The following is a 21,279-nucleotide window of genomic DNA, read 5'->3' on the forward strand; positions in this document are numbered from 1 at the left end:
GGATCTAGGGTGTAGGCTTGTCTTGCTTTTTCACTTCTTCCTGGGTTTGGATGATGTTGTGTGATTGGGTGGAAAAGTCTGCAGTGCAGAACACAGGTGTTTGGTTATTGTTAAAAATAAATTAGCTGGCATTTCATAATTGTGTAGTTGACGCTAAAAGGCCTTGGAGAGAGATACCTGGAGCTCCACTTTTAGTTTGTTAGCTTACTGTGCTGAAAAACACACATTCTTTTGGAATGTAACATAGATAAGAAATAAAAAACATCTCTGAGTCTGAACAAGAATACCTTCTCTTGTTCATTAATAAACTTTGAGGAAAAGAACCTTGAGACATTCTACAGTTCTTCTCTAACAATGTACCATCAATCAAATGATGCTATATATACATTACTCTTATAATTGTGCTTGGTTTAAGGTCTTGAAAATCAGTTTGAAAACATGCTAGAAATAATGATGAAAAAACATTGATAAAGGGACACTCCATTGACTAACAAAGATTGAGTATTCATGTATTAATGAGAGCCACAGACAAATAAAAGGTTGACCACAGCTTCTCTATCAGCACATCTCTGTTAATATATTTATAGTTTATTACTTTGTTTTGATTACACATCATTTAAGCTGGTGCTTTTAAATCATGTCATTCCACTGTTCTGGTGTAGCTAGCTGGCCAGCAGAAACTGTGATTTGTAGAACTGGCTTGAAATCCATTAATGTTTTCTAAAAAAAGAGATGAAAAAAAGGGAAAAATTGATAGGAGATAGTAGCTATTACCTATATATTTGGTAAAAATTTAAAAGACATTTTACACTCATAGGTCTCTAAGGTCATGATTTTATTGTGTCCCAAATATCACTGTAATGTAAAAGAATTCTAATGAAGAACCATCTGGACACAATTGTGTGCCATGTGCTCTGGATGACCCTGCTTGAGCACAGAGGTTGGACCAGATGGCCCAGTGTGGTCCCTTCCAACCTGACTCATTCTGAGACTCTGTGGTTCTGTGAATGATGAATCAAAACTCATAGTGTGATTTTCAGAAGACTTAAATATGAGAATTCTGCTTCAAGTGTGAGAACTCCACATGTCTGAAACCATATAAATATCAGAAGCCAAAGTTAGGTTAATATTTTTTTCTAAGACATACTAGAGGAAACATTAGTGAATATGTGCATGTCATGAGTAATCATTATGGTTGCTCTCATGGCTGAAGGAGAACATGTTAATGATACAGTGCAGGAATAAAATCTGCTTATGAGGTTTGCTTTTATTTTAATAACCAGCTTCATAGAATCAAGCAAAGGCTAACTTCATAGCCTGAATTTAACAAGAGGGCAATAGCACTGACCTAGGCAATGTCCAGGAGTAGAGAAACACATAGAAATATGCTCCCAGAATAGTTTCCAATTCTGCAAAAGCTGGTTCTTCAGAGACTTCTTGAGTGAACTTGATTATCTACTTTTAATAACCTTCAGTTTTTTTGTGTTGAGGTTTTAAAATGCATATTCACTTTTGGTATGCCCATTGTGTGAAGAATGGGTCTTCAGTCGGTTTAAAATCTACCACTTGCAGGTTTGTTTAGTTTACACGGCTTATGACTGTCCTTGTGATATTATTCATGATTTTCCAGAGCTGTATCATATTCTTCTCCCAGTGTTGTTTTCCACCTCTGGAATAACTTATGGAATAAGTAGTTCTAACAGTCTGGAAATGTGGTGCTGTAGGAAGGTGTTTGTAATTCCTTGTGTGGGGCTGTCTTGCTGGCCATGATTTCTTTTCAGGTGCTTCACAGGTGAAATACTAGATGTAGCTGAGATCTACTGAAGCTGAGAGAGAGCAGCAGAAAACTTCTGATACATATTTTTGGTGTAGGTAGAGGACATCCTGCAAGATTTACCATCAAGCAGTTTCAGTAGGGAAACATGCAGCATTTTTTCCATATCTTTCCACCTCTTTTCCTCTTGTGGCCTCTCAGACATTAAGGATCTTATGGCAACATGTTAAGAATAAAACCTAAACACTTTTTTCTGGGCATTAAAACTACTTCTGTTCTCAGCAGATGAAGAAATTTGGGCCTGCCTAGAGCATACAGCCTCAAAATCCTGTTCTGTTTGTTTTCTTTGTTTCTTGTTGATTTTTTTGTTTGGATTTTCTATTATTATTATTATTGTTGTTGTTGTTGTTATTGTTATTGTTGTTATTATTGTTATTGTTGTTATTGTTGTTATTGTTGTTATTGTTGTTATTGTTGTTAATATTGATATTATTGTTATTATTATTATCATTAATAATAATAGCAATAAAGCCCAGCAAACAAATAACTTACGAAAAGCCTGTGACAAAACCGTTTACTTAGAAATTTCTTTAAAATATATTTCTTCAACCTGAAAGTTTCAAATCTGCTGTAACACTATTTTTGTTGGATTTCAGCATTCTATCTATCAAGTAAGAGACTCCAGTCTCCTAAACTGTCTTAATATTTCTTTTCTTGGAAAATAAATCTTTTCCCTCAGCTTTTTGATGGGTAGTCTGACTAGAGATGCAATCTAGTTTTTTTGAGAACTGTATTTTTAGTCTATTCTTATCCAGAATTGTATTCTAATCTTGAGTTCTGTAATATAACATTACTTGTCAAAATGTCCAAATACAAATCTAACCATTTGTAAATTCACTACGGTCGTTGATCAAAGGTGGTATCAAACCACAGGTTTAAGTGAAATATGTAGGTGAACTTACCCATCACTTTACCAAGTGCATTTCTGAAATGCCCCAAATATTAGCTGAGCATTTATTCTAAACTGCAGTAACACATTTAAAGAGGCTGCTTACCTGGTTTTGAGGAGCACAATTATTTCCCTTCCTCACAGGGCCGTTTTTCAATGCTTTCTCCCTGGCATGGTCTTCCATCGGGCCCTGGTGCAGGATTATTACAGTGGCGAGTTCGAGTGCTCTCTCCATTGATGCAGGTGGACCAGGCACTCCAACAGCTCCAGCCTCCATCAGTCACAACTGATATCAAGACATCATGTAGGATTAGACCATCTACCACTTACAAGGTAGACCAGGATTCAACTCAGTTATGGTGACTCTGCAGATCACTGCAGCCTCCTAAACACAACCCACCACAAAAGTTTGGCTTTTAAAAATGCATTTGTCAGTGGCAATGCATAAGAGCCCTGGCCTTTCAACATTTTTGTCATGCTAGTAAAAAAGCTCTAAGGTCCATTTTGGGCACCTGTGCATTAAAAACCTGACCACAGAGAATGAATTTACTGCACAATATATTTTTTACATTGCTGGTTGTGGAACTGCATTGTTCTCCCATTTCCCCAACCTAATGTTAAACTAATACAGTAATTGTGGAACACTATCATGTGCTAGCAGACACTGAGCTTTTGCAGAAAACTGAAGACAAAGAAGTTTAAGACATGGTGAGATTGCTTTTGCCTGAAATCAGTTTACCAGTACTGCACCAGGCTTCAATAATACTCCTGTGTACTTAAATGAACTTTTTGTTATTCCAAGACACAGTAATGTATGTGGGAAAATGAACTCCAGATTAGACTACCCTCTTTATGGAAAGAACCCAGTAATTTACCTTAATTTCCACACCTTGCTCTTGAGATTTGACAGCAGTAGTTATAAGGAAGCGCTATGAAATGCTTCTGTTCTTATGAAGGCTCATTTTGTCAGCATGTTTTTACAACAGATACTCTCATTTCAGTTTATCTGGAGTATTTACTAACCTTTCACTAATGTAGATTTGGGAATTTGACAAGCAATTCCCTTAAAATAACTTGAGCATAGGCAAGTACAGACTCCATCTACCAGCACAAGGGTGCCTCCATTTTTACAGGGTTCACATTTGCACACACTGTATTCGGTAATGTAGTCTTCAATTGCTCTTTCCAAATTTTGTTTCTTTAAATATGCATCTCTCATCTTAACTGGAACAAGTGCATGTATGGGAGAAGGCTGTAGAAGGAAAAAAGCCCACATATCAAAGTTCTGAATCCTTTTGATATAACCGTCACTAGAATAAAATTCTGAAGAAACAGTTAAGATAAAGGCAATGCGTAAAAGTACATTATAAACTTGGAGTCTCAGCTCCATCTTAGGACAAAAGCTTTCAAACTGTAAAAAGCCACAGCTTTGAATAATCTGTACTTACCCGTTGCTGTATCACTACTGGAGCATCAACCAAAGATTTAGCCCACTGTATGTAATCCTCTACATCAACCACTTTGGATCCTCGCAGTAACATTTCTTTGATTTTAACTGAAAAGTCAATCTTTCCCCCCTCAACTAAGGAAAGGACATCATCAATTACAGCATTATCATTCATTTCTGCTGCAGAAAAAAAAAAAAAAAAAAGAGGATGAGGAAGGATGTTTAATGTTCATGCAACTGGAAGAACAGCTGTCCTCCTAGTACAGCCAGTCCCTCTATGTAAAATGATTACAGAAAAAACTCTTCATTGTAACAGAATTCAATATCTCTTTGCTCATTCCTCTTATGTGGGAGGAAATCTTTTATTTTGCAATTAAATTAGAAAGCCCTAGATCTGAAAGGAAAAGAAAGGATAGGACAAACTGAGATGCATTATGGAGATCACAGTCCTTTGATGACAAGCAAAAGATAATGAGTTTTATCTGTATTCTACTGTAATTCTACTGTATCCCTGAGCTAAACCAAAATAGGGCAGGAATTAGAATAATAGGAGCTTTTGCTTCATAATTAAAATACAAGAGCAGAGCACTGAAAATAATTGCCTCTTATTCGCTTAGTAGTAATTATCCTTCCCTTTTGCAATTCTTATTCCAAACAAAGCCCATCTCCAGACACATAAAAGAGCAGAGGGCAACAATGACAGGCAGGGGAACACAAACAGGGCAATCAGAGAAAGAGAGCCCCTGCTTTGACTCCTCCCAGGCCTGTTCCAGCAGAGCCATTAGCCCTGCAGGATGGGGCTGAGGATGAATCAGCAGCAAGATGAGCCAACAGAAGGGCTCTCTGGATGCACAGAATGGCATTTTGGGATTGCACTAACTTAAATACTTAACTATATAGCTATATTTACAGGAGTGACATTGAAAAGGTAAGTGGGGGGGGGTGGTTCAAGCTGGCTTTTGGAGGAACAAAGTAGAGAAAATAAAGAAAATAAAGAAAATAAAAGGTGTAGGCCAAATACTGGAGAGACTTCAGGTTTCTGGGTTGGACTGAGATTTGTTTGCATATGAGTGCATTTCTGTCTAAGGCAACGGAGGTAAGAGGCAAGAGGGCCAATTGCTGGATCAAGTGAGTACCTTTTTGCTAATTCCTGGAGACATCCACAGTGCGTGTGTCTTGGTGTGCATCAGAGAAACTGCACCAGCCATTGGAGTGGAGCTGTGGGCCTGGTGTTGTATATCTGTCACTAACAGGAGAGGCTAACAATGCAGTTTCTGGGTCAACTGGATATTTAGGGTCAGCTGCTGGAGTTATCTGTACTGATTATATATAAATATTGTGGGGAGACTGAAATACCTGAGGCTTGTGTTGCCTTGGACCAGGTGGCCTCCAGAGGACTCTCTCAACACTCAGCCATCCTGTGATTCTGTGATATTGCCCACTAAAAGACTTTCTCCCTGATCAGATGCAGGGGGAAAAAGGATGAAGTCATTTGTGCTGTTTGTGTTTGCCTGAGTGCTGTCTGTATTTTGTCTGTATTTATTTGTGACCAGTGATGTGTGTATGTATGAATATATGAATCATGCTGGTGTGTTCATGTGTGTGCACACTGGGAAGACATTCTCAGGCTGTCATGACTTGGGAGCATGGAAGAATGTAAATCTCACCTGTATTGCTCTACTGGATTTGTCTTTTTCCTAACAGCAATAACTATATTGATTATTCAGGAGAAGCAACTGGTATTATCTTTCCATAAGCAAAAGATATAACGTAAATCAAGGATATACTTACATTTCTCCTTCACATGAATATTTTCACATTTACCACTATCAACATTAAAATTGACATGTATGTTTTTATATGCAATATTGGCATCTAAGTGATAGCCAAGACATTTTTTCACATCTTCTACAGTGATTCCTGGAAGTAGAAATAGGTAATTAGATAAATAAGATGAGCATAAATAATGAGATGTTATTATTCTTACAGAATACATTTCAGGGCTATTGGAAATGTTAGTGCCTTTCATTTTCCCATTTATCTTTTACTTTTTCCTTGTCTATGTAATGAATATGAGGATGACCATAATTGAAGTGCCTGAAAAGATGCAGGTGAGATTTATGGTGACTAGGAAAATACCAAAAATTAATATTTGTTTTCTCTTATCTAGTTGAAAGCAGGTCTCCATTTAGGAACCATGTTTTTCCTTTTATTATATTGCAATTTTGTCTTTTGCAGTTGCTCAATGTTTATTCTTTTTATATACTAAATTACTGAATTTTCTCTGTCTCTCTCTTCTAACCTCAATTATATTCTACACTAATTTTCCCCATAAAATTAATCAAAGCCACTGATCTCTTAAAAGTATGATTTTCCCATTAATTCTAATCCTCCTTTACCCACTACTGTTTCCAGCACCTTCTTTCTTCTTATTAAACCCAAGTATACCATCTGCAACTTCAGCATTTTGTTCAGAAAGAATTTTGCTTTAAATTGGGACTTAAAAAATCCAGAACTACAATCTTGAGGTGCTAACAGACTAATAGTGGGAAATGAAAGGGACATATTTGTTCTATGTCACTTTTCATAGCCTGAATATTTGATAGTAATATTTTATTGGTGCTGCAAGCAGCAAGCGCTTATTTTCTGATCTCTAAAATCAATGTAAGAATTGCCTTTTCCCACTTTATGCCAGTGCTATCACTTTAATCCAGCAAGAGCCCACATATATCTGAACTGCAAATGAGGGAAGATTAAATTTCTACTTTGCTATTTTAATCAGGGTATGGAATATTCCAGTGTGAATGTTGAAAGCTATGAAATCAATTTCAGCTTACTTACATGCTCTGTGTGGTTTCTAGAGAACACTTCGATTTATTCCTTGTTTTTTGTCACCACCATACTCTTAGAGTGATTGTACCACAAAAGGGTACCAACTACCAAATAGGATTTCAGGTTCAGACCAGTTCTATTTGGCTTTGGAGATCTCTTGTGAATCATGCAATTATTGATAATATATTCACAAGGTTTGTTTAAGTTTTTTTTGCCCCTCTTAGTCACAAACTTAAAACAGAGGTTTCAAATAGTTCTGTAAGTTATAAAGGTTGACTCTTTGTTAAGTCATGTAATTCTGTAATGTCACTGGTCTGCCAAAGCAGCATGCACTGAACTGTGCTGTTCTCAGTATTTTCCACACACACAGATCGACGATCACATGTCTCTTTGAAAGTCTGGGAACTTGGTCATAACAAGGCCAACAGAAATACTGATACAATAGCAAGGCCAATACCTAGTCGAGACATAGCATGATCATCCAGCACATAAACAAGTTCATATTTTCCTCCTACAGTTCCAGAGACCGCATAGTGAGTTCCATAATCTTCTAGGAATTTGAAATACTCCCCCTTGTCATATTCAGCTGGCAGAAATTTCAAATCTTCAAGGAAACTATCTGTGAGACGGACATCACGACTCCGAATTTGGAACCTTCCCAGCTGAATCTGACCTTTTACATGCAGAAAGGTTTGGTTCTGAATGCAGGGAGAAGAAAAGAGAAGAGAGTGCCATTCTGGTGTTCAGCACAGCATGAAAATCTATTTTACTTGTAAAGAAGCTGCAGCAGTTTTTAACATGGCATTCAATCTAGCATTAAGGAAATGGGACAAACTTGTTTTGTAAAAATTTAAAAGCTCTCTGGTATAAATTAAGGAAGCAGCAAGAGAGTAATTTTAGTTCTTTCAGTTTTGTAGAACTCTTCCCTTACTCATTTCAGCAAGGCCTTTGTGATCTATTTGACAACAGGTCTCTTGAAGCACAATGCCTACCGAAAAGGGGCTTTCTGACTTTCCTGTTATGAAATTTCTATGTAGCCTGCTAAATAGAAGAAGCTGCCCACTCAGGTCAGATGGAGTTTCCTCTTTGTTTGTAGTCAGAGCAGACCTAAGTTCTCTCTCTTTTTGGATCACTTCCCTGTTATTCTCAGACTGGGAGAAGAAGGGGCACAGCTCCAATTGAAAACAAAAAAAACCACCAGACCAACATCATAAAAGGAAAACTAATGAGAAAAAACTCCATATTATGTATTTGAGCCATACATACAGTGTAAATCTAGGTATAGCAACCTATATTTTTAAATTACACTCCAGGTGATTTTATATCATATTCTAAATTGGGACCTAGCTGCTGCCTGTAACTTGTGAAGTAAAATCTTGTGAAATAGTTTCACTTAAGACTCTAAGGGAACACATGCCTTCCAAACCCCATTATTATTTTCAGTAGTTATGTGACTCCCTTAAGAGTAGTGCCCAGTAGGAGGTATGTAAAAGGGAGCTAGCACCTGACCATGTTATCCAGCACCATTTAAAGGATCTTAAACTGCTGACTCAGATGCTGGCAGAAATCTTCAGGCATCTAGATCACTGTGAGGAGCTTTTTGTAGGTGCAGTATTTTTACCAACCAGCATACACAGATCGTTTCTCTCCAGGTGCCTCCAGGCACCTCCAGGATTTTGACTTTAACTTTCAGGTGGGCCCTGAAGGGAGCTCATGCAGGGACTGTTACTTCACCATCCTGCAGCCACATGACTTTGCAGGGATAGAACTCTGCTTGTGGCAGATTGTGACTAGTTCTCTGAACTTATCTCTCAGCGAGAATTTGAGTCCAAAATTCCTATCACTAGCCACTAGACTATAAACAGACATTAAAACCCCCTGAGCTATAGAACTTGGTCTTTTATGTCTGTGAAGATTCATGGTTTGAGGTTTGTTTCCATCCAAAGAAAACTCATGCCAGTACAAAGGCAATGCTGAATTCAGCTTATCTTTATAGTGCAGATCTTTGTCTTCAGCATTATTTTAATTAATCAGTGATAAAACTTAGCTTAGCCTTCCCTTATATCTATTTGACCTCTAGAGCTCTGGATGGGTCATAGACAACAAGACTGACAAACCTGAAAAGTTTAATTAGTTGAGGCAAATCTAGTATTCCTGGCACATGGTGCACTTCAGTTCTATGGAGCTGATATGCCTTGCATATAATGGCATATTGTAATCACAGTCCTTGGCATAAAGTGTGGAAAAGGACCTGATCAGTTAATTCCATTAGCACACAGCAGCTGGATTATGCCATAACATTGTGTTCTGTTCATTTTGGCTGAGGAAAAAGTTAATCTTCTTCACAGTGGCTAGCATGGGACTAAGTTTGGGTTTTGTGCTGAGCACAGGGCTGATAATACAGAGATGTTTTTGTTATTGTTGGACATTGCATACACGCAGCCAAGACATTTTCTGCTTTTGTACTGCTGTGCTGGCAAGGAAGTTGGAGGTGGTGGGGGGAGACACAGATGGGACAGGTGATTTACACTGATCCAAAGGATTTTCCATACCATATGGCACTGGGCTCTGTATATAAAGTGGGTTGAAGAAGGAGGGAAGTGGGGATATTTGGAGTCATAGTATTTGTTTTGCCAAGTCACATTACATGTGATAGAGCCCTGCTTTTCTGGAGAAGCCTGAACACCTGCCTGCCCATGGGAAGCAGTGACAGAATTCCTTGTTTTTCTTTGCTTGTGTGCATGGGTTTTGCTTTGCTGTTAAACTTTATCTCATCAGTTCTCTTGTTTTTACCCTTCTCATTGTCTCCGTGAGCCTGATGGTGGCAGAGTGAAGGAGCAGCTGCCTGGAGCTTGTCTGCTGCCTGGGACTCAACCACAACATGTCTAGCATCACTTTTTGTGGTTTATCTCATTTTGACCTCAATAATGTTAAGCTTACCTCTTTACTATCAAATAAAATGGAGTAGGGTCTTTCCACTGTTCCTAAGGGCAGGAGATGTGTGACTTATGCACAATCCCAAAATGGACTTGCTTTTCTCCAGACTGCCTATGAGAACATTCCCTTCAAACATGCTGTGGGGAAGTGCAGGATGGGAACTGCTTATGAGAACTAGCACTGACTAAAGTCATGGCAGCATGCTGGTAAAACTGTGGATTATCATGTAGCAGTGCTAGTGCCCGTGCCTTATAGCCCTGGCTAGTTTATTAGTACAAATGTACACAGATGTCTGAGATCTGACCTTTCGGTCATTATTCCTAAGATTTATTCTGTGTTTATGTAGTGTAGTGCTCAGTGGCAGTTTTTCATCACAAGACTTGATCTAATTTTTCCACATTGCACTAGATCAGAGTTGGTCTTTAATCAGGATGAGACCAGAGGTCTTGAACCTTTCTAACACCAAGCCCTTGATGAAGATGAGGGTGCTTGCTAGTCAAAGATAAACTGTGGGAAAAAGAAGACTCTTTGAGCAGACATTTGTCCATGTCTGAAATCTTAACCCCATTGTCATTAGTATTTCATTTCTTAAAAAAATTAATTTAAAAAAAAGCAGCAGCAACTGACTAGAATGATTAGATTATTATTTCCTAATTCTAACACTGCATAAACTGTATCATTTGTAAAAAAGTTACATTAAAACCTTTAGAAGAATTAATCTCACCCTTTCTGTGTAGCTTTGCAGGATGGAACCAAATGTGTAATTCTTTCTGTAGTGATATCTGAAATTTCCTTCTGAAGCATTTTTGTTACTTCCATCAGTAGGTGTGTATTTCAGAGAGAAGTCAGCACTAAAATGTTTCTGCTTTTCTATGTAAACCTCTCGTAACATATTCACACGATCATGGTAGTACACAGATGAGAAAGTTTTGTCTGCTTTTGTCTGAGAAAAGATAGAAAAAAAGATTGTATGAGAAAACAACAGACAGTAGTTGAAAAATCTGTGTAGCACTTTAAAGCTGTACTTTTTGCAGATCATATCAATGCATTTTCTTACAGCTATTTTTCCATCTAAACCAAAACAAATGGAAATAGCACTCCCTCCACAACCTACCTCATCAGGATCAGATCAGTTATTCAAAAGTGAACAGAAAACTGCAATAACAGTAATTTAGTGAATATTAAATCTCAGCATGCAACACTGTCAAAGTAATCTATGTGTGTCAACAGTCCCTATACACTGTCTACAGCTTCTTTGTGAGGGAAGAGGAAGGGCAGGCACTGATCTCTTCTCCCTGGTGACCAGTGACAGGACCTGAAGAAATGGCCTGAAGTTGTGTCAGGGGACGTTTATTTTGGATATTAAAAAAGTTTCTTCACACAGAGGGTGTTTGGGCACTGGAACAGACTCCCCAGGGTGGTGGTCACAGCTCTAGCCTGACAGAGCTCAAAGAAGTGTTTGGACAATGCTCTCAGGTGTGACCCTTGTGGTATCCTGTGCAGAGCCAGGAGTTGGACTCAATGATCCTTGTGGATCCATTCCAGCTCAGGAGGTTCTATGACTCTACGTGAGGAATAACAGTCTCTCTTTCCTAAAACACGGTTAAGATTTGCTGAGAGCTCCTTGTCACAGTTGGCTTCCTGTGACTCTGGGCCTGGCAAAATAGAGGGATGGGAACAATGGAGTTGCCTGAAGTACTTTAATGGTGGTAAAATAACAAACCACAGAAACTGAATGCTCTGGGGTAAAGCTCCAAAGACAAAGGGATGTGGTGAACTTAATATTTAGGGGTAACTGAGGGCAGGAGTCCAATCATGAACACAGACTAGGGATGTAATCTTATATGTGCTGAACAAACTGAGAGCCAGAACCAGAAACATGGCCTATTATGGAATGATCCCAGTAGCATTCTAGTTTCCATCCTTTCATAAACCTTTCCCAGGTCTTGGGTTTATGTCTTCTGTACAAGTCACCTAAGCTAAGCCACTATACATCTCAGCTGCTTCAGTTCCCATAGCTCCTGACCTGGGAAATAAGCCAGATTTATGATTCTGCCTTCTTTTCTTAAAGCAAACAATAACTAATTCAGAATACCTGTTTCAGTGTTGTTTACTTTATTATACTTTAGCAGAACATTTTAGCGACTGAAAATTTTTATACATCAAAAGCAAACATAACCAGAGATCTCTGAGTCAGATTTATTCATTTTAGGAAGGACTTGGTTTAAATGGTATTTCTTTTATCAAGTTCCTACTTACAGTAATTTAGGAGGAAAAACTGTGCTTTGATTTCTGAAAAGTATCTGACATTTTTTTCAACAATCAACATTTTTGGTTTTCAAGCCTCACTGAAAATCACAGTCTGAGACTTAAAAGCCTAATTTATTTTTTTTTTTCCCAGTGGGACAAAGAAAATCATCACTGGTTAGAAAAAACAAGTAGGACCAGAATATTTTAATATTATGTCTGCCTTTTTATCAGTGGCTTTACATATCCTTGAAAATATAGATTATTTGCTCTTCTACCTAGAAAAAAGTTGGACACTGTAATCCTTTCTGTACATCTTCTTTTCATTTCCTCTGCTCATATTTTAAACATTCCAGAAAGATAGTTGAATTTATTGGGCAAAGGTGCAGCATGAAGATGTGGGAATTTGTCTGGCATAACTGAGCTTAATTGCCAAAGTAAATAATAACAGAACCTCTTTTCCTCTGGACTTCAGCACAAGCTTGAGCCTAAAAAGCTGCTGCCTGGCTCAAGAGATATGCTGAGTCTTCCAAGAGTATGCCCAGATCAAACACATCTTATCTTGCAAAGGACTTGAACTTACATCGTAAGTGAGAACAGCCACATTCCATGGCTTGCGGTAGTACGTCCGCGTGTTCCCATCACGCACCCGTTCACAAAGACCATTGAAAAAGTCATTGTCAAATGGGCTGGCCATTGGCTGCATCCCTAAAACATTGATTCTACAAGAGAAATACAAGAGAAGTTATACTTCAAAAGAGGGCATGTCAGCACACATGACCTGTAGACTGGAAAAGCTGTATTCTGTTAGAGATGGAGACTGTGAAACTGAATCCTGCTCCATCCTTGCCTCCCTCATCTCTTGTGGTTTATCGTCTGTGTACGAGAGATAGTTACATCTTTTGTAAAGTTCTTAAAGAATCATGCATGAGAAATAAACAAATAAAAGACATTAAACCTTGAATGCAGTGAAAACCTTAGGCATAACAGAAGGTAAAAAACATTTTTGCTTGACCAATATATTTGTGAGAAAGAACATTTGTTCTCGACAAGTACATCTGTGAGAAAGCATTCCTTATAGATTTAAAATGTACTTCTCAACAGCTATATATATTTTAATAGCTTATATTTGTTTGCTGGTAAGTGCTTGTTTATCAAGCCTGTACAACATCCATCAAATCTTTAGAAGGAATATACAGCTACTCCTAGCATTGTCTCTTCTTGCTGGGTGTGACCAAGTGGAATAGAAGCATTTCCTGGAGCATAAATCTAAACCTGGAGGAAATCTAAACCATTACAAAACCAGGAAGGCTGGCACATCAGCTGTATAGCTCTATGCATCTAAATACCGATGTACAAGAAATACTTCCAAAAATAACTCCTTGGAGGATTTAGTATAATTTATTTGCCCTTTTGTGCCTCTTTCATACATTTCAATCTTTCAGTATTTCAAATATTTACATGTGGCAAATGTATGGGTACTTTTGTGAGTGCAGAAAGTGGTAAAGAAGTCACCAAACTCACCAGTGTCATTACTGCATCTCTGTATCACATTTTCGCATGCAAAATTTTAGTAACAGATTGTAATAGAAACTTCTAAAATTGCCTACATACTTGGTTTACTTCCCCATGCTAAAAAAGCAGAATTTTAGCTCTTGCAAAGTAAGAAATGAAATTCATAGGATATATAATTTTCATTAAACACATGGTTGTGCTGTAGTATACTTTTCTGTTCAGTTTGGATTGCTGCCTTGTAACTCTACTTGTAGGTAAACAATATGTTTTCTTTCTGTTAGAGATGAAAGAAATCCAGCAGGATCTGAGAACAGAAAGATTCATTTTCAGCTTAGATTAATGATGAAAGCTCCTGTAAACAACAAAGATCTGGGAAGTGGACAATGCAATACTGTTAGAAAGCTGCACAGAAAGTGTTGTTGCAGTAGGGCATCCCATTGTATAAATAGTCAAGAAATATTTTCTCCCTTGAAGACAGGCATTTTAGCAAAGTAATTTACAATTACCGATTGGTTGTGAAATACCATTAAAAACAAATCTATATACGTATAAACTTTACATTTAAATAAAATGCAAGTTTATTCATGTGACATCTATGCATGATTCTGTTTACTGACATTATGATTGATTTACACTGTCTGCATATTTTATCCTCACAAGTATACAAAATAAATATGGTGGTTAAGTGTTTTTGCAAATGCTACTTAGCATTTCTGAATAGACATGCTACCATGAATCATATTGCACTTTTGGGAATGTCATTGTGCCTCAGTTTTTTCAGCTGGCTTTTGAGACAATCCCAAACTCTTCACTAGGCTCAATATTAGTTTTTACTACGTACCCATGTCCTGCAGTCCTGCCAACTTCAGACACATCAATATCATGGTTTCGACAAGGTGATCGTGGGTCAGATTCACAGTCATCTTCATCAGAATAGTCTCCACAGTCATTGTCTACATTGCACACAAGTCTTCGCTTTATACATCGACCTGATCGAGGAATAAGACATTGCCTGAATGCATTTTTGTCACCTTGGTCTTTAAATGGCACCCTCAGCTAATCTTTATTAAGATCTTCCTTGATGTATATTTCTACTGTTGTCATGAGGGATTAAAATCCTATGCTCTGGCACTTTCAAATGAAAAAAAAAACCTTACGTACAAGTTAGTGGGATGACTGAGAAAAATGAGTGGAAGGATAACTGCTGTCATCTGAAGAAAATTGTTGCCTCCTAGACTGTTCCATAGTAAACTTCAAATGTTAGGTTGTTTGGGGCGAAATAGCAGTTCAACATCAACAAAAAAATATTTCTAAATAATTTAAATTGTTGCTATTTGGGCTATATTATTTAAATAATATGGATATGTAGTGTCCAAAACTATAGTGATTTGTGTTCTAAAGCAACAGGGAAGTAGAAACTTTTCTGAGATTACATATCACAAGTTTTACAAAGACTCATTTTTTTTTTCTACAGGATTTAAAGACTTTGGTAAATGAGCTGTACCATAATAAAATAACACTTTGATATAATCAGCCTCACCTGTAAATGCCATACAATCCCTGTGAGCTAGTAGTTAAAGGCTTACTTTCTAATTTTAGATTGCTTTATTTGCACTTTTTAGTATTCAAATTAAAAACAATCTAAAAAAATGGCTTGGAATTTCAAATTAATTTACCATCTTTCTGTTTTTGTTTTGACTAGTTTTACTACTATTAATTTTGCCTACTTTATTTTGATTTCTGATTAATCTTGAGCACTACAGTATCACTTTACAAAATTTGTATCACTTCATAAATTTATATCTATTTTGTATCTAGATGCATGCTGATCTCCAACTAGCATCTATCATACAGTTATGTAAACGTCCATATCCATTTGTTAAAAATCCTTTAGTCCAAGTTTTTATCCTGTGATTTTTCACAAAACCTAGTGATTCAGTGGCAAGAGGGGCAGTTAAGCCAGAAGAAAGGATATTGTCAGTATGGTCAGCTTCTAACCATGGAGCAGAAGTTACAGAAGAATTTAAACTAGTTGCAAATTAAAATGGGAGATGAGAGGAATGTGGCCCTTCTTAAGCAGTTTGGCTGCTGTGGTTTTGGCATTGTGGCTTTGAACCCACCTGTCCATGGACTGTTTTGAAATGCTAGCATGAGGCTGATGTAACTTTTTCACAGAAATAAAATGTGGTTTCTGAGCTACTGCTTTACTTGCTATGGCATAAGAACAAAAACTACCTGAACTGCACTGGAAGTCAGTGCCACAGTCTGGTTCTGGTTCTTCAGGACAGACTTCACTGGTTTTACAGAACTGTGTGTCTCCTAGGGCCTCCAGGCATGCTTTTCCACCAAACTGCCCGAATCTTTCAATACTTCTGGAGCGAAACTTGAAAGAAAAATAACACTATTAATATTGCTCAGAGAGAAAAGAGAATTTTACCAGAACATCATGGTTTCCAGCTGAGCTTAGAGCTTTTCAAAACTAAACATCTTTGGTGAATTTTTTAAATTGGAAATCCACAGGCACAATGCATAAATGAAATAATTTTGAATCAATAATTACGGGTAATAATTATTATTAATAATTAATAACTAATACATAGCTAGAATGTAAAGCTAAATTTTCACTATGTAGTTTACATCACTATTTTGTTTATTTCTCTCCAGTGTAAATAATTTATATTTTGTATGTTTTCAAGCCTTTGATCTTTTAAAGCCTTAAAATAACTCCCCTAAGAAAATAAAATTTGCTTTGGAAAAGAAGTGGTGAGGTGTGTTTTTGTTGTTGTTTTTTTTTTTATTTTTATTTTTATTTTATTTTTGGGGGGGTTGTTTTTTGGGGGGGGGTTGTTTGTTTGTTTGTTTTTAATTTAAAAAGGGAAAATGTATTGAAAAATAATGTTTTAAACAGAAACATACACATGGCCAAAATAGATACTTTCTATGAAGGAAACTTTTTAGTGAGAACATTTGAGCAGTATTGCACAACTGGATATATTTTTTTCTTACTCTGTGGCCCCAAATCTGACATTATTGTGGGTTTCATCAAATCATGAACATACAGTATTAAAAGCTGCAGTCTGACACTTTCTCATAGCCAACAGGCAGACAGATATCCCTTTGGTTGTGACTTTGGAACAAAGATTTCCAAGGACAGCTTACCCTTTGGTTGGTGCATGGGTCGCAGGGCCCCCATGCGCTCCAGCTGCTCAGTTTGCAGTCTATTGAAGATGGAGCATTCAGTTCCCTTGTTCCCCTGTGGAAAGCTTTTTCTGAAGAGCTGTCAAACAAAACATTCCAGTACAGTCCTGGGCAGTATACTAAAATGACATTTGAGTTTATATTTAAACCATAGACCAATATTTTGGAAGCATCTTCAAGCTGATTTCTGTTTCACTTTCATACCAGATGTATCAACAGCTGTCTAATATTAAATTCTTTGGTTGTTTTAAATTACATTAAAAACAGCTTTGAAGACTTAATAAGCCAGGTCTTTTCCCCTTTTGTAGATATTTGTGCATACAAATGCTCTTCTGGTGGGTCATGTTATTGAAGAGAATAAAACAATAATACACAGAGAACATCTGCAGTCTCCTATTCAGACAGTGGTTGTGCTCCCCAATATATAAAGCTAAAGACTGACTCATATCAGCACATCTCATATGGGTCATACATCTTGGTGATTTTAGCTAATTGACTTCTATGGTGGTGCTCTTATCTTTTAACCCTGGATAAAAGCATAAATGCATTTCAGAGTTGAAAGAAGACTCATAAATAAAGGAACAGGATAACTTACATTGCTAGAAAAACCAGAAATGTTTAGCTATCTTATTGTTCTTCAGCTTGCCAAGTTGAATACTCTTGCAGTTAGGCCTATTTTTATTTTTTTTTAGAGCAACTTGTAATTTTGGGGCTCAGTTTTAAATATCATCAAACTTTCAGCTCTCAGTATAGGTAAGGCCATTACTTAATAGAAATCAAGTTTCTTTAAAGCACCCACTGGCAGATATTAGAAACTGACGCCTTATAGAATGACTTATCAAAAAGTCTATTTTAAAAGCCAAGGCTAGTAGTTTACTGGTGACTTTATCTTCTATGGTAAATAGCAGAGTATTGTAGTACAAAACAGTCACTCAATGGTGAGACTTCTCCAGGGTTAAGCTGTTCAGGTATAAGAAGTTTATTATAAGGGTAAAGAGAGGGAGAGACCCGTGTCTGCCACCAGCCTCAGTGAGCACATGGTCGGGGGATAGGGAGCAGAGTGGAGCAGGGAGAGCAGGAGAGGAGAGGTTAAAGATGAGGAGGGAGGAATTAAGAGAGGGAGAGGAAGAGCGGGGGAAACAAGGGAGGCTTAGGAGAGAGGGGGAGAACAAGAGAGAGCTAAGAGGGGGAAAAACAAGAGAAAGAGGGAAAAACAAGAGCGCAAAGTTCCTGTTACAATACATCTTTTTCTATAGTGAATATTCTAATTCCCAGTAATCAATCACTATGAGACACACCCACTAAAGAATTTATATATACCTTATAAGAATTACTACATTACCATACAGTGTTACATTTCAACTTCTAAAAGCTTTACAAATTCTTATCTTGCTGCTGGACCTTTGGATTCTTTATCAGTAGAAGGACATTGTTTCATTAACCAGTATTCTCCTTCAGCTGGCTAGGCTATTGTTCTTTGGATAGCACTCAGTATCCTATGACCCAAAGCTAGCTCTCATTTCTACTTTGATTTTAGGCTTCATACTTTCAGAACCTTTTGCTGAACAATCATATTCATAAGGTTTCTCTGCTTCATCCTCCCCAACAGCAGAAGAATAAAGGAGCACTGAAGTCTGACTTGCCTTTTTTACTCTCAGTAACTTATTCCAATTTGGCCTTATGAGTATTCACTCCCTGTGAAGCAATTCTCTCTCTGCATCTCTCTAAGTTAATGCTCTTGCCTTTGCTCTACAATGGGGCTTTCTTTGCTGAGCCCAGCTGGTTGGCAGATCTGCAGCTCCTTCAGTGTAAGGTACCTATGGGTTTTCATTGCAGGCAGGGCTCTGCCCTCTGCTCTTTGATCCTCTTACATCGCACAAATATGGCAGCAGTCCAAACAAATGTAACCTGATTCCATAAGATTAAGAAATCTGCTGTTTGGACAGCGAAGACATAGCAGTTGGTCCAACTTTCTGGTGCCACTTATTCTATGCAAAGTTTACATATCTATTAAATTGTTACTGAGAAATAAGTCTACCTCTTTTCAGCTACCAAGCCTTAACAAGCTCAGGGATCACAGACTTGCCCAACATTTTGCCATAAAAGTTACTAAAAATAGAAATTGGTTACCCAGGGAAATGGAAGAATGCCCTTCTCTGGAAGTATGCAACACTATTATCAGGACCCCTGGGTGACCTAATCTAAAGCCCTGTTTTGAACAGATCTCCAGAAGTTCCTTTCAACCTAGACTTTCTCATGTATTTAAATTTCCAGTTGAGTGAAATTCTGGAAAGTTGTATTGTACTTGAAATTTCGTGTTGCTCCTTAGCCTCTTCAAAACCAAGTCTTTCATCTGTAAGCAGCTCATCTTACAGGTATCTCATGCTAAGCAAGTAATTCTTAAAACGCTCCTGTACAATTTTCTATCTATTTCCCACCAAGCAGCATGGCAGTAACATCAACAGTGGGAAAAATTAAAAACTGCTTTGGCAAATGGGTGAGAATTAGCTTGCTCCTTACTGTACCTGTAGGAAGCCTTTCTATCTTCTTACTGATGGAGGACTGCAAACCTCTGAGTTTCAACATCTATTCTGGCATCTTGGGATGAAGATTGACAGGTTGTCCTTAAAGATGGTAGAAACAAGAACCCTTAGATGCCAGACCTATAAGATATATTGAGGCATCTGATGGGATGTGTGGAAGCAGATAGTTAACTCTTCCTAGCAGTTACCAAGTATTCTGATGTTAGACAAATTTACATTGAAATATATTTATGAACTGGTAAATTATTGCTGTAAAATAGAGCCAGAAAGCCTTACAAGCAATAAGGATTAATCAAAAGATGTCATGTGCCTACAGAAGCAGACTCAAGCTACTTCAGGTTCTAGAGATTCTCCCAGAGGTTGTTGTAAGGCATTATTTAGAGTCTTAAGTAAAAATTCACAGGCAGAAAAGACTGAGCAGAAGTCTCCAATACAAATGGAAATCTTGCCATCAATTATCTGCCAGCTAGAGCTGATGGTATTCTCTGACTGACTTTCAGCAACGTTTTTGAATGAAGAACTTTTCCAACCTAAGTCATTATATAATTTTATGATAATCACAATTTAGCAACCTTTGCAAGAATATTCATTGAGTAATGTACACACACCCATGGGCTTTCTCCAGCATAGTGTATGAGATTCACATGATTTGCTGCAGATTCAGCTTTAGGGTTTTGAATTTATTTGAGGTTAGAGAAATAAAAATTTAAAAAAATCAGAAAATTCTCATTGCAAGTGATGCATAAACTCTGAAACATCACTTATACATTGACTATTCAGATTATCTGGGAAATCAAAGGGACATATATTCAACAACATTGTTTAAAAGAATTAAGATACTACAAAAATTTGCAAACTTGTCACCTCCACACTGAATTTGAAGAAAAAGTGTTACTGGAACAGATGCTAAGTCACACAATTTAAATAGGAGAGGAGGTAAAAACAGTTCAGTCACTGAAGAACATCAGTGAAGGTGACAGTTGAGGGCACAAAATTCAGAGGTGGGCATGGAAATCAAGAAAATCCCTTCTCTGTTATCCTTTATTGAGAGGTTTGAATCTTTGGAAAGCAAAAACCATTTCACAATCAGTACACAGAACAGTTTGCACCTTGTCTTGGATTGCACAGTGCACTCGATGCCACTACAGGACACACGGCTCTGGTGATTTTGTGCTGAGTCATAGTTCAGAATAGAGAGCTCTTGACTTCATCAGTTAAAAAATGGAAAACTCAAAAAAAAAAAAAATCTTGATTTGATAATTATCACTGACCAAGAAATAAGGCACATCTCTCTTGAATTTGAAGACATGATAGCATCACATGAGAGCAAAACTTTGCCAACTGTAGTTGGCACCATCTTCAAGCTGCACAGCCTTTTGTATGCTGCGGAGCCAAGCTGCTGGCCAGTGTCACCTGCTACTGATTCCCTCTAATAATCATAACTTCTGTCTGGACCATTTCTAACTGAACATGCTAAACCTGTGCTTTAATAGGATCTGAATGATAAAATAATAATAACCATCAAAACATAAGGAATAAGTGCCTGCCTGATCTAGTGGCCTTCTATGGTGGAATGCCTCCACAGTGGACAAGAGAAGGGCTGCAGATGTCTTTTATCTGGATTTACGTACAGCCTTTGACATGGTCCCTTCACAACATTCTTCTCTTTGAACTGGAGGGAGATGGATCCAATTCCATACTGAAAGATGCATAGGAAAATGGTTGGATGGTGACATCCAGAGGTTAATGGTCAATGTCTCAGTGTCCCAGTGGACATCAGTGAGAACTGGTGTTCTTCAGGGGTCTGTACTGGGATCAGTGTTATTTGGTATCTTCA

At 37.6% G+C, this 21,279-nt stretch overlaps 1 protein-coding gene across 1 annotated transcript in view; it reads right to left on the reverse strand.

The window, feature by feature from the left end:
* Window positions 1-568: 568 nt before the first annotated feature.
* The window catches only part of C9 (complement C9), a 22,602-nt gene continuing 1,891 nt past the window's right edge, over window positions 569-21,279 (reverse strand). Inside the window, exons 2-12 of the mRNA XM_015653080.2 lie at window positions 16,861-16,978; window positions 15,937-16,084; window positions 14,543-14,690; window positions 12,770-12,908; window positions 10,664-10,882; window positions 7,460-7,700; window positions 5,962-6,090; window positions 4,172-4,350; window positions 3,747-3,975; window positions 2,830-3,009; window positions 569-720 (exon numbers count right to left, since the gene is read on the reverse strand). Of these exons, the coding sequence (XP_015508566.1) occupies window positions 2,849-3,009; window positions 3,747-3,975; window positions 4,172-4,350; window positions 5,962-6,090; window positions 7,460-7,700; window positions 10,664-10,882; window positions 12,770-12,908; window positions 14,543-14,690; window positions 15,937-16,084; window positions 16,861-16,978 (1,711 nt within the window). The 3' untranslated portion in view covers window positions 569-720; window positions 2,830-2,848. The remainder of the gene's footprint in view (window positions 721-2,829; window positions 3,010-3,746; window positions 3,976-4,171; window positions 4,351-5,961; window positions 6,091-7,459; window positions 7,701-10,663; window positions 10,883-12,769; window positions 12,909-14,542; window positions 14,691-15,936; window positions 16,085-16,860; window positions 16,979-21,279) is intronic.

The sequence above is a fragment of the Parus major genome, chromosome Z (genome assembly GCF_001522545.3).
Source record: "Parus major isolate Abel chromosome Z, Parus_major1.1, whole genome shotgun sequence".
Classification (NCBI taxonomy): Eukaryota; Metazoa; Chordata; class Aves; order Passeriformes; family Paridae; genus Parus; species Parus major.